The sequence below is a fragment of the Vombatus ursinus genome, unplaced genomic scaffold (genome assembly GCF_900497805.2).
Source record: "Vombatus ursinus unplaced genomic scaffold, bare-nosed wombat genome assembly UNPS02005286.1, whole genome shotgun sequence".
Lineage (NCBI taxonomy): Eukaryota > Metazoa > Chordata > Mammalia > Diprotodontia > Vombatidae > Vombatus > Vombatus ursinus.
The window spans coordinates 4,086,230-4,099,818 of NW_020945064.1; the positions used below are offsets into that span (position 1 = coordinate 4,086,230).

Below are 13,589 nucleotides of genomic sequence, written 5' to 3' on the forward strand. Positions count from 1 at the left end.
ACACACACACACACACACACACACACACACACACACACACACACACATCCCGTTGAGCTACTCTTCCATTTTTACTATACAGACATGCACATCTATTTTCCTCTCTCTCTCCATGAGCAGGCCCTAACAGCAAGAACGAGGCAGGGCTTCTGCAGAAGGTGAGATGTGAGCAAAGGCCAGGAGTCCAAGGTGAGGAGAAAGGGCACTCCAAGCACGTAGGAAGCTGGAGAGGGGAGGGAATGTTGTGTGTGAGGAACAGAAAAGGGCCACTGGAGCAGGCTCAGGGCATACGCAGGGGATGGGCCCAGAAAGGGAGAAGGGGCCAGGTTGTGAAGGGCTTTAAATGCCAAACAGAGGAGCTGCTATTCGATCCTGGAGGTAATAGGGAGCCATTGGAGTTTCTTGAGTAGGGGAATAAAATGGTCAGACATGCGTTTCAGGAGAATCACTTTGGCGGCTGAGTGGAGGAAGGATGAGAGAGAAAAACTGATGCAATCCCTTTTTTAAATAGGACAAAGTGTAGAGAAACACTTGAACAGGTTCTCACCAATGAAATGGATTGTCTCCCTGTCTCCAGCTATTTGTTCTCTTCAAGACTCCACCATGCTCTCCCTGGATCTCACTTCCCCTCCTCCATCCCCCACCTCCACTAGAAGTGGTCCTTTCCTACCCGACGTCGCCAACCCTATTTGAGCTCGGCTATGTCATTTATCACATCCTAACTTGATTTATTATATTATTACATTATATATTATATTATATTATATTATATTATATTATATTATATTATATTATATTATTATTATAATGATTATATGCGTATATGTTTCATTCTCTTTTCAGCTGCCTTGCTACTGTGCCCTAAGGACCAACAGGGTTTACCATCTGCCCCCCCATGCCCACAGGCTTTGCCATCTGACCGGCTAATATACCCTAAAGATGCCCGGGCCTTCCTATCTGCCCCCGAAGGACTGCCCCGCCTTTCTACCTGCCATGCAGTTGACCTTCCTGTGTGTGCTGTCTTCCACCAGTTAGAATGCAATGTCCTGGAAAACAGAGACTACTTTTTTTGCATTTGTATCCCTGGCCCCTGGCACAATGCTTGCCACACAGTAAGCACTTAATAAATGCTTTTCTTTTATTCCTCTGACAAACTGTCAGTGCTTTGAGGACAGAGACCGCATCATTTTTCATCTTTGAATCTCTAGTACCTAGTAGAAGCCACTGCATACAGTAGGTGGTTAATAAATGCTTACTGAACTAAACTGAAGCAAATCCTAATATTTCAAAAATCAGAATCTTAAAAATGAATATTATTTCATTGACAAAATGCCCCATGTTGATTACTGAGTTTATTCCAGTACAGTCTGGAACACAGTCAGATTTACAATCACTTACATCAAAATGCCTCCTCACAGCTGGGTCCTAGCCCACACAAATATGTAATTAACTGATCACTCACACTCTGAGGCATCTTAAAGGCACACTCACCCTTGAAAGTAGCTGGAAACAAAGCAGCTACATTATACTGAATGTGATAATAGCCCTAGTGTTCAGCTGGGGCTCTTCAAAGTAGGAAGCCAGCAGGCCAGGAGGGTCAGTATCTTTGGTTGAAGCTGTCTCTGCACAGCCATGAAAGGAACAGGAAGTGGGTTCTAGATGGGCCCCAGAGCAACTGCTATTAAGGTGTATACCCAAGCAATGCAGACCCACACTTCTAAATCTGACAGACAGTTAAACAACAGCAAAATAAATCCTAGCTATAGAGCTGTTTAGGGATCACAAAGGGCTTTCCTTAAAAAATATCTGTCAGATCTGTGGATAAAACAAAGAGAAATATGGGAGGTGAAATAAATAATTTTAATTACATTACAATTTAAAACTTTTTACACAAACAAGATCAAACGCAGCCAAAATTAGAAGGAAAAGTAGGAAACTGGGGGGGGGGGGGTTTACAGTGAGTTTCTCTGATCAAGATCTCTTTTCTCAAATATATAGGGAACTGAGCCAAAGTTATAAAAATAAGAGCCATTTCCCAATTGATAAATGGTCAAGGGATATGGACAGGCAGTTTTCAGAAGAAGAAATCAAAGTTATCAATGGTCATGAAAAAATGCTCTAAATCACTAATACTTAGTGAAATGTAAATTAGAACAACTCTGAGGTACCACCTCCCACCCAGATGATTGGCTAACATGACAGAAAAGGAAAATGACAAATGCTTGAGGGGATATGGAAAAGAAAGGACGCTAATGCATGCTTGGTGGAGTTGTAAACTAGTCCAACCATTCTGGCAAATGATTTGGAACTATGTCCCAAAGGATATAAAACTGTGCATACCCTTTAACCCAGCAATACCACTACTAGGTCTGTATCCCAAAGAGATCAAAGAAAAGGGAAAAAGATCTATTTGCACAAAAATATTTATAGCAGTTCTTTTTGTGGTGGTAAAGAATTGGAAATTGAGGGGATGTCCATCAACTGGGGAATGACTGAACAAGTTGAGGTATACGATTATGATGGAATACTATTGTGCTACAAGAAATGATGAACAGGCAGACTTCAGAAAAACTTGGAAAGACTTATATGAACTGATGCAGAGTGAAGTGAGCAGAACCAGGAGAACACTGTACACAGTAAGCAATATTGTCACGATGATCAGCAGATAAAGGCATATATTTTCTTGATTTTATTTATTTTTCTTGTTTTTTTTCTCCCACAACATGACTACTGTGGAAGTACGTTTCGTTGACTTCGTATGTATAATGGATATCATACTGGTTGCCTTCTTAATGGGTGGGGGAGGGTGGGAGGAAGAAAGAAAATTTGGAACTGAAAATAAAAATTAAAAAAAAAAACAAAACAAAAACAACAAGAAAACAAAGTACTTTCCTCACAACAACTCTGGGAAGTACAGGTATTATTATTCCTATCTCAGAGACAGAGGTAGGGCCTAGCTCTAAGGTTTTACTAGTATAGGGAACTTTCTCTACCAGGCCAAGTGACCTGCCCAGGATAACAAAGACAGGATATGAGAGAGGCAGTACCTTGGCCCCAACCCTCCTGGTTTATCTACAATGCCAAACTGTCCCTTAACAGCTGAGGAAACTGAGGCTGAAAAGTAAAGTGATTTTACAAGTCAAGAATGTCTTACCCGGCATTCAACCCTCCAGTCTTTGGACTTCAAATTGTTCTGTTCTCTTTAGGTGGCAGTTGGAGATCAAATGAAGTCTCCAAGAAACAGGAGGGATTTCTTATTCTCTGAACTTGTAGGAAATTCTTTTGAGAGTCAGGATTGTTTACCCAAGTCACATAAGACGCCCCTCTCCCCCCAAAAATATTCATTCCCAATTCGAGTGAGGGTGGGGAAGTAAGTCATATCTTTCCTCCCTCCCCTTTTGCCTCCAAATAAAGCTATCCTAATTTATGCAACTTACCTGAACAGCACCTCCCAAAATGGCAGCCACCAGTCCCATTGACATACTCAAAGTCTGTGCTTCCACAGCACTCTCAAGCTCTTGGGTTAAGCTGAGACACGCTCTCTTCAATGTGGCTGCTACAAATTCCACCACCTGCCACAGAAAAGGAATTTAGAATCACAGGCTGGTTATAAAAAAAATATTACTGAAACTCTTCTTACGTTTAAAAAAAAAAAGGGCTGCTATAAACCTACTAAATGCCATTAAGCAAAAGATATTATGCAAAACAGTTAAGACCAATCAAGATAAGGGACCATGGGCAGAAGGATGTAAGACATAAGGGGGCAGGTCAACAAATGTTTATTAAGCAATTATTCCATGTCAAGAAGTGTGTTACCAGAGTGTGGCTTGCTGCTAATCTATTAACAACAGTTATTGTAAAATGACCCTGCTTGCGGTCCTTCATGCAAAATGTGACAGTACATACTAGCAATACCTTATTTTTATGTAACACTTTAAACTTTTGTCAAATTTAACATACAGAGCAGTTCTCACCTTTGCTGCCTCATCAATTTTACCAAGAAATCCCAAGTAGAAGATGAAAATATCTGCCTGTCAGCTCAGGGGATATCAGACGTAAACCTCATTAGCAAAACCCCTTTCAAGTTCGTCTGGACCCTAATGTCCTTAAGGTTTCAAGACAAAGAATCAACATAATATAATTCTGATCAAAGAAACCCCGTTCACAGGTTTGTGTGTACCCTAGAGTCCTCAACATATAAAACAAAAGAGTGATACTTAAAAAAAAAAAAGCAATAAAAAATAGTAGACCAGTGGTAGATAAACCCAAGAACCTAAATCCCTGGAGGAAAGACACAATCAGTCAGTTCTGTTATTCCCTCTACCTCCAAACAGGTAAAGGAACTTCACAGTTTGTTAACATGGAAGTGGGACATTGGTGGGGGATGGCCGGCTCAACGGGGTGAGGTGGAACAAAGGAGTAGGTCGCAGGAAATAAGGAGACTGAGAAATTGGAAAGTAGAGATATTCGAGGAAGCATGATTATGTATGTTAAAGTCCCTACATTGAAGGCAGGAGTCGTGGAGGAGAAAAGTACTGAGCCAGGCACTAAACTCATTGACTAAGGAAAGAATATCCTAAAGGTGAATGAATAATGACCACCGGGATTTGGACTGGGTAATAAATTTGGACAGCGTGAACCTCAAGGAGGAGGGATGATGCTGAGTGATGTGATAGAGAGGGAGGGTCTGGAAGGGACACAGAGCAAGGAGGATGCTCAGCCCCCATGATGGCCAGTAAGTCTGGGGGGTCCATGAGAGAAAGTACAGATCGTACAGAAAAGGGTGTTAAGGGAAGGAGCGCTATCAGGAGGGAGCCAGGCACAGTAAGAAGTGAGAAAGGAAGAGGTTTAAACTAAAAGAAAATTTGGTAACTATGGAGCAGGCATTCCAAAAGGCATGAAAACAGACAGAATGGAAGTGGGACAGTGGGAGATGGGGATGGGGGATGGGAGGAGGCGAATAGGAGGAAAGGACATTGGAGAAGGGGAACACGATTTGTACTTCCACAGCCAGGGGTTCAGAGACACTGCCATGAGGAGAGCGTGAGGCAGTGGGGACATGCTAAAGCCTGAGGAGTGAGTCTAGCAGAATATCAATGGCTAGAGAGAGGTCCATTGGGGAGGCATGTGATTGGACTGTCTGAGGTCCTCCCTTGAGGTCCACCCAGCGGCAGGAGGTGATTTGTTTATCCTCTGAAGCTCTAGGAGTCTCAGCTCATGGCAGGCAGGGGCAGGAGGAGGTGGGGGTCCCATCAGAAGGAGTCAGGAGGTGATGATGCCTCGCATGCATTAGAAAAGGCCATGGGTGGTATGAGGAAGAAGGAGCCTTGGCCTTCACTGTCATCCTATTGCTGCCACTCTCTTACAAAGGGTAAGGACAAACGCATAAGATCAGGTGACAGCACTGTTGGGCTGTTTTCATTCCCAGAAGTACTCTGAGACAAAGAGCTTCAGTTTGAGTAATAAAGTCTCTAGAGAGTTCATGTCAATACAGGAGGAAAAAAATCACCTAGAGGGGATTAGTTAATTCAAAGAATAAGTCTAGAGAAGAAACTAACACTATTATTCTCTTTAGAGAGGTGGAAGTTATAAGAGTTGACAGGTGGCTACAAATTTTCCCATCAGGAGACATGATAAAGTACTGCCTGACAGAAGAAGGTGGATAATACTGGGGTCTCAACAGAGATCAGGGATTCAGAAATTTTCAAGCAACAACCCAAGTCTGACATGCAGGGCAATACAGTTCATTCTGGTCAAGGGGTGGTAGCACAGACACATTTATCACAGACACATCGGCCAAGGCCACTACTGGGGATAACGCTTCCTCGGACAAGAATGTCCTCTGTAACAGGCCCACAGGGGTCGCCCCTCCCCTACTGGACACCTGTAGTGATAAGGACACATTTCCATAGCTCAGGCCAAAATATGCATCTTTGTAACTTCCATCCATCATTCCCAGTTCTCCCCTGCAGAACCAAGAAGAAAAGCAAGCCCTCTTTCACCTGAGAGCCCTTCAAATAACCTGGCAACAGACCTTACATTCTCCCCATCTCCAGCTCCTTTGACGTCCCTCACAGGGCCGGACTCTGAAGCCTGTCACCTCCCAGAGGTTCTCTGTTAGAACCTCTCCAGATTATCTATGTCCTTCCTAAAATGTGGTCCCAGGACTGGACACAATATCAAAAACTGTCCCCTCCCCGCCCTGCATACTTTGCCTCTCGATGCAGTCTAAGACAACACTAACTTTCTATTATGGTATCCCTGCGTTTTAGCTATCATTTTGCTAGTGTTTGTTACGTTATTAATTCTGTCGTATTAGTCAGTCTGTATTATTGTATTTCTGTTGTTATTGTGATAGTGATCAGTATTACATATTTATATTAGAGATACAAAGACATTTTCTGGACCTTTTGACCATTAGATAAAGTATAAAATAGCCTACCTTCCCCTCATCTATGGAACACCTCCTCTCTTCAGGGAATAAAACAACTTTACTAACTGTACCAACAGAACTTCCTGTATTCCTACAAATACTGACTTGGATTGCTAAACTTCTTATATTATTGGTTTGCAAAGCAGCCCTGTGCCCAAACATTTCCTTAGAATGCTTTCAAATGTCATAGGACAGAGTGGAGATAAAAATTAAGTGAACACAATGTGAGGAGGAAAATTAATTTAAAAATCTAAAGTACCATTATTATTGTCATCAGCAATAAAGAGAAATCAGATTTTCTAAAATATGCTTAGGGACCAAAACAACAATTTTACAGATTCACATACTGTTTTGTGGTTTTACAAAACACTCTCCCAACGAGAACCTCGTCAGGTGGCTAGCACTCCTTTTGGAGAGGAAGAAGCGACGACATCAGTGAGGGCAAATGACTTGCCCACAGTCTCGCTGCGAGCAAGCTTTTCGGGGACCCCCCCCCCAAATCTTGGCGCTCTTTTCACAACCAGACAGGCCAACACGCGTGAACCTAGCGTCCTCCTCTGGCCTGGCAGTGGGCTGTCAGGGTTCCGGGGCTCAGGCCTGACTGACCTGAGTGATACTGGTAAAGACCGTCTCGGACATTCTCTCGCACAGAACAGCCACCACATGCAAGGTCAGCAGCTTCTTCTCCTGCTCTTCAACGAGAAAACTTCGGTATTCTTCCAGGGCCAAGAGGCTTCCGTGGGAGAGGGGCTCAGGCGGAACCCTGGCTTTATCTTCTGTTGCTACATGTGTTAGCTCCTGGAAGAGCAGATCGAAAGAAAAAGTGACGTAACAAGTGACAGAAACAAGCATTGCAGAGACATAAATCTAAGTAATCTGTAGTGAATATCATTATGCCAATTGCCCTATTACTGAGTCATCTGCTTAATATATCAATACTATATAATTTGTCATTTAGCCTCCCCAGGACTCACTTAAGGATATTTATTCATATCCCTCCACTGCAGACCAACTTCTAAGAAATACCACATTTACTAGGGTTCAGAGACAAAAACAAAACAAAAAAGCTCAGGAACCTTCAATTCCACCATTAGGTAGAGCTGCCCATTAAAATGTAAACATCGCTGTAAGTGGCAAAACCTTAAGCCCAGGGTCAGCTAAGGTCCCATCTAGATTAAATGACTGAGAACAAAATCTCTGGAATGAAATCAAATCTACGGCCAGGAAGATGCAGGAAGGCTGTGTCACATCCCAGGGAGGGGGACCCTGGGTGTTGAAGCAACATCCCAATCCAGAGGGGTCCTTGCTTTCTGTCACCCCAAACCCTCTAGGCTTCTCCAGGAGCACTGCTTCCTCCTTCTAGAGGGAAGGTAGCTACAGACGGAACCCCCAGCTCTGGCTTATCAGCGTAAACACCACGGAGGATCTCAGGGCACCAGAGCACAGCTGAGATGGAGCGACGGGCGGCGCCCTCATCTCCCTCTCGGGAGCAGGCACCCCAAAGGTTCTAAGCAGGTATGAGAGAGGCTAAGCTTCTAGGGCTCCTCCCTGAATCCCTGACAAAATAAGTCAAAAGGAACAGGTCTTATTCCACAGTTGCAAAACCTCCCATTAACTTCGGAAGGGTCCTTCCTATCCATCCAGAGCGAGAACTAACCCTGGCACAGACTAAGGGTCAGCTTCGTATCTAAAATCAGAGGTAACATAGTCTTGGAAAGAAGCAGGTTAGCGACGACATCCACGCTGCTGAAGAAAGATCACCCTTCTTCCTATCCAAATGAAGGGCTGCCTTCCCACTCCCTGGTAACCACCCTGTTAGTGGCGCGTGGAACCTGTAATTGTGGGCACCTCCATGGGATGGCACGGGGTTCCACTTCATCGAAACTCGAGGGCTCTCCCAGTACCGTGCTGCTGTGGTGCTGCGTGTGACTCTTACCTCCAAACAGCAGATGAAGAAGTCTCCTGCCAGACCACACTCCTGACACTGAGACAGCAGGTCCACCAGAAACTCCACCTGGTCCTGCTCCGAGGCGACTTTCTGATAGAGAACCTCATCCTCGTCACTGCAACGTGGAATGATACGTACTCGGTCAGTATCACCTACAGGCAGGACTTCAAAAGCACCCAGAACAAACCATATTTTTCCAAAGCAACACTCTACTCCTATACAGATTATCATCCAGAAAGATTTCAGATCGGGGGGGGGATTTCAATAACCTTATGAAGTATACAAATGAATATTATTTCCCATGCTGGAAACTTAAATGATTAATTTTCAATAACCAGGCTATTGCCCTGTAAACATAATCATTTGCTTTAATCTGTATATATAATACATATACTCTAAAGAAATACACAACTATTAATAAATAGCTACCACTTACATATTACTTTAAGGTTTGCAAAGCACTCTCACCCTCTCTCTCATACATATATATATATATATATATATATATATGTATATATAAAATCCCATTTGATCCTCACAAAAACCCTGTGAGGTAGGTGCTATCATGATCCACATTTTACAGTTTAGGAAACTGAGGCAGGCAGATAATAATTGACTTGCCCAGGGTCACAAACTAGTAAGTGCATAAGGCTGTATTCGAACCCAGGTCTTCCTGACCCTAGTGCCAGCATCCTGTCCACTATACCACCTAACTTCCTTAAAACTAAAAATTAATTTGGCGAACCTATCTATTGAATCCTCTTAATTCGCATTCTCTAAAGTCCCTACTCTCTCATTCCTAGGAGAAATGAGTTGTAATAGCTTCCTATAAAAGCCTGAAACAAATAAAAGTGGGTAGAAGCTGAGACAGAAGCCAAAGTGGGGGTGCTGACAGGGCAGGCAGAAGATTCACTTTCCTCCCAAAGCATACCAAGTCACCTGTAATATTTTTCCTGATCTACTCTTCTTCCCTGATGCTCGCCCAACCTTGGCTGTAAAGCCATCAAGGGGCACCAGAGGAACATGGGACAAAAGGGACACACAGCTAAAGAGGATGGGAAATAAAATGAAGGGGGATTCTGAGGGAATTATCCTGTCCCCCAGCGACCTCCTGCCTCCCCATCTCTTACCACCTCTCTCTGATTTCCTGCTCAGTCTAACACATCCTGAATCCTTCCTAGACTTCCTCGCCCCGCCTATCAGCACATCTCTCAAGGGGAGTCTGGAGATAGCAGGGTTGGGGCCGATCAGGTCTGTGGCTCTCTCCTGATTCCCTGGCCTCTCGGCCTCCCATACTTGGTTCTCCTCATTAGATGATGGGGCACTTCGAACAGGAACGGCAGGGGGTCCCTGTGTGAGAAAGCCCCCACTTAAACTGCACTATAGCCGAGGGGAAGGAGGAGTCATCCGGCTGGCAACTGAGCAGAGGCAACCTGCTGCTGGTCCTTCCCAGGGAAAGGGATGGTAGTCAAGAAGATGGAATGGGAATTTCTCCCTGAGCTGTACAGTGTCACAGAGTCCCCAGCTCTCACTGCTCTGACCTTCACTGGTTTATCAATATGGGCACTCTGAGGTGTGCTGGTCCATTTCTGCAACTACTACCCTCAAAAACCCAATCATCTTAGGTAAGGAATGATACCTTTTGTCTGGCAATGTGAAAAGATGAGGTGAGTTTAGAAAGCGAATACGAAATCCTAACAAAAATGGACCTGCCACAAGAACCTACAAACTCTTCATGACGGAGTAAAAAGAGGAGGAAAAGGATTCTTGCAAAAAGACTTTGTTTATTACCCTGAACAGTGTGGGACGGTTAGGAGAAGCGGAGAGAAATCAAATATATTCACAATGACAACTTGCAGAGACTGTGGCTGCGATCTTTTTCACCGCTAAAATATCATAAATAATTATGCTTATTACTAATGATCTTTCACTGTTAACCAGGTATATATTTAGTAACTTTCCTATTTACTTAATCCTAAGTGTTTGAGAGTTATAAAAGAGAGGTGCTTTCTCCAAGTTTATTAAATAAAAAATGGCGACAGTTAATTTATATATGTAGCTTTAAGGCATAAAGAGTGCTTGACGTATATTATCTCATTTGCTCCTCACAATAGCCTTATGAGGTAAGGGCTATTATTAGCCCCATTTCGCAGATGAGAAAATTGAGCCTGAGAAAGGTTGCCGCAGTCATACAACAACCAAACATCTAAGGCACAACTTAACTCAGGTTTTCCTGCCTCTTTTTAGATCATTGAACTGTATGGATGATTAATAGATATGTTGACATTTTTAATAATGAATGAGGAAATATCCAATATACTCTTACATTAGCTTAGAATCTGGGATGATACAATTAAACATGGGAATGAACAAGTGAACAAAGAGGAAGGATGAAGTACAAGTTAGGATGGTGACTGTGTAACCCAATTAGACATGGAACCCACTTTCCTTACTCTATCACATGTGAGAGCAACTCTTTCCAAACTTGCTGCAGAACAAGATAAGATTTGAAGCTATTTTTCTTCAGTCAGCAATATCACACTTCCCAATGAGCATCTCTAACCCACTCAGAAGATACCTAGAGTGAGTAATCTGGGTATTTAGCTTTTGAATTAGCTGGTTTATCAGCTCACAGTATGTTAGATTTCTCGCATTTTGCCTAATTTATATTGTCTTTTTTTTTTTAAAAGAAACAAAGAAAAAACTGAAATGTATTTATGCTACTTCCAAATGCCTACCTAGAGGCCTCATTATTTACATCTAAGTACAATATTAGATTGGAAAAAGCATGATATATTCTTTGACCCAGCTAACATACTACTGGACGTATATTCCATCAAAGATAAGGAAAAGGGCAAAAATGTCTGTAGTAGGGCTTTTCTGGTAGCAAAGAAATGAAGGCAAGGTGAGCAACCATCGATTGAGGAGTGGTGGAACAAATTAGGTATGCAAATGCAATAGAATATTACTGAATCATAAGCAGCAATGAATATGAGGAGTACAGACCAACTGATGAATTACAAAGAACCAAGAAAGCAATCTATATAATGATTGCAATGATAGAAAAGAAAACAACATTAAAGATATGAGAACTCTGATCAACACAATGTCCAATCTTGACATCAGAGAACTGATGGTGGAATAGGCCTCCCCCTACACAGCGGAAAGATTATGGAATATAGGTGTAGAATAGGTTTCTAAGGAAGGGTGGGCATCATCAAGAAGTAGCAGAAATATAAAAAAAATTTTTAAGTAAATATTTATTTAAAAGAAAAGGGCACAATAGTAACTAGTTGAATAACATTGTTTTATTGTGTTAATACTTGGCTGCTAAATAGTCTACTAATTAGCTTATGTGTAGTTCCAAAAATAATACAGCCAAAAAAAAAATCAGTACTGTTCTTCTCTTTGATTTATTTAAATAAAGTTATTTATAAATTCTTTATTACCAAACTGGTACTGTAAAGCTAACTGTATTACACACTTGCCTTTTGCTCTCTCATTTAAATGCCTGAATTATGCCCTACAGGAATTACCATTAGCGGCAGAAATAGCAGCAATCTTAAACATAAATGAGAGAAGAAAAAAAAAAAAAAAACCACCTCACATATCCCTCTAGTGGTAAAAGAGGAATTTATTTCCTCAATAGCTGCCTATTCAATTCTTTCCCTCTTGGCAAGGAAACCTATTTATTCCAATCAGTACCAACAGAACCCTATCACCACTTAGTGATTTGGATATCTCTTCTTAAGGAACTGTATTTAGGACTCTCCTATATCAAATCCAGTGGGATGCCCAGTTAAAAATGGCTCAAAAAATTGTTCAAACAAATACCTGAAGTATTTAAATATTTCAGCATGTGTGCACATCTAAATCACAAAAGCTCTTAATGTTCATCAAAAATTAGACAATTTGAGGACTGGGTCTCAGTTCACTGATTTATTTACCAAAAAAAAAAAAAATCCTTCACACTAAAATGGTTCTTAAAAATGTCATGAAATGAACCTTGGGAATAAGGAGAAAAGCACAATGTTTCATTCAACAAATGCCAACATGTTAGATGTGATGAAGGACCCTAATAGCAAACACCATAGCCATTAGTTAAACATATTTACAACATGATTTCTGAACTGGAAGTATCTATTTTAGGGTGGCAAGCACTACATATGTCACACAGATGTAATAGGATCCAAAACACACACACACACACACACACACACACACACACACACTGAGTTTGGTGATCATCACAAATCAGGCTGTGCCTGGAATTTACCTTCTGACCTAGAGCCACAGAACTGTACTATGGCTCGAGGTCAGTAGGTAAATTCCAGGCACAGGAGACTCCTGTAATTTTCTCCTCTGAACTCACACATATAACAGATGAAGACCCTCAGACAAACCTAACATAATAATCCTGCACATACTTGAATCATTTTCAGGGAGAATGATTCGGTTTCCTGCAGTGCTGAGGTTAGCTGTAAGCCTGCCCTTCACTCTGATTCACTGATGTGAAGGCTCTATCTATGAAGAGCTGAGTTTGTCTCTATGCGGAGCCACGAGGTTCTAACAAGCTGGGCCTCCAATTCCTTGGCTCTTAGAAAAAAGCCCCACCCAGGCTTTCTCAATGCTCACATTCAGACATCACACAGCAAGGATAACAATAACTAAAGAGAATGTTCCAGGTTTCCTTTCTATGGGCTCCCCTTAGTGGTTAAGCCAAAGAACGGGTTAAATCAAGTTTTCAGAACAGAGAAAGGGAGAAGGATGTACTCACCTGCTTGTCTCTTTGATGGTAACCATTGTGCTGCCTTGACTGGCAGCTCTGAATTCACACAGAGGATGGAGAGAAGGCACTGACCTATCCAGACCCGCCAATCCCTTCAGAGCAGCCAGAGCGGCCTTCCTCTCCAGCTTCTTCAGCATCCACAACAAGATCTCTTGGCAGAAGGACCTGATAGGAAGAACACTGAAGCATGAGCCTGTCTCCTTACGCTGTCCTGCGAATGATCTAATACAGCCAAAGAATACGGGCCCCGCCGCTGAGCAGGGCTGCTCCGCTCATCAACTTCAGACTGCAGGATCCCCAAGCATCCAGTGGATAACTGACTACTCCTTGGTCTGCAGGCAAATCAGACAAACTTTTATCAAGTACTTACCAAGTGTCAGGCCCTGGGCTAAGAGCTGAGGATGCAGAGAGGTGAAAAA

General features: G+C 42.4%; 1 protein-coding gene across 2 annotated transcripts in view; it reads right to left on the bottom strand.

The window, feature by feature from the left end:
• The window catches only part of TANGO6 (transport and golgi organization 6 homolog), a 198,530-nt gene that overhangs the window by 133,259 nt on the left and 51,682 nt on the right, over positions 1 to 13,589 (bottom strand). For both annotated transcript variants that reach the window (XM_027847693.1, XM_027847694.1), the window contains exons 9-12: positions 13,159 to 13,335; positions 8,370 to 8,496; positions 7,040 to 7,231; positions 3,438 to 3,572 (exon numbers count right to left, since the gene is read on the bottom strand). In XM_027847693.1, the coding sequence (XP_027703494.1) occupies positions 3,438 to 3,572; positions 7,040 to 7,231; positions 8,370 to 8,496; positions 13,159 to 13,335 (631 nt within the window). The remainder of the gene's footprint in view (positions 1 to 3,437; positions 3,573 to 7,039; positions 7,232 to 8,369; positions 8,497 to 13,158; positions 13,336 to 13,589) is intronic.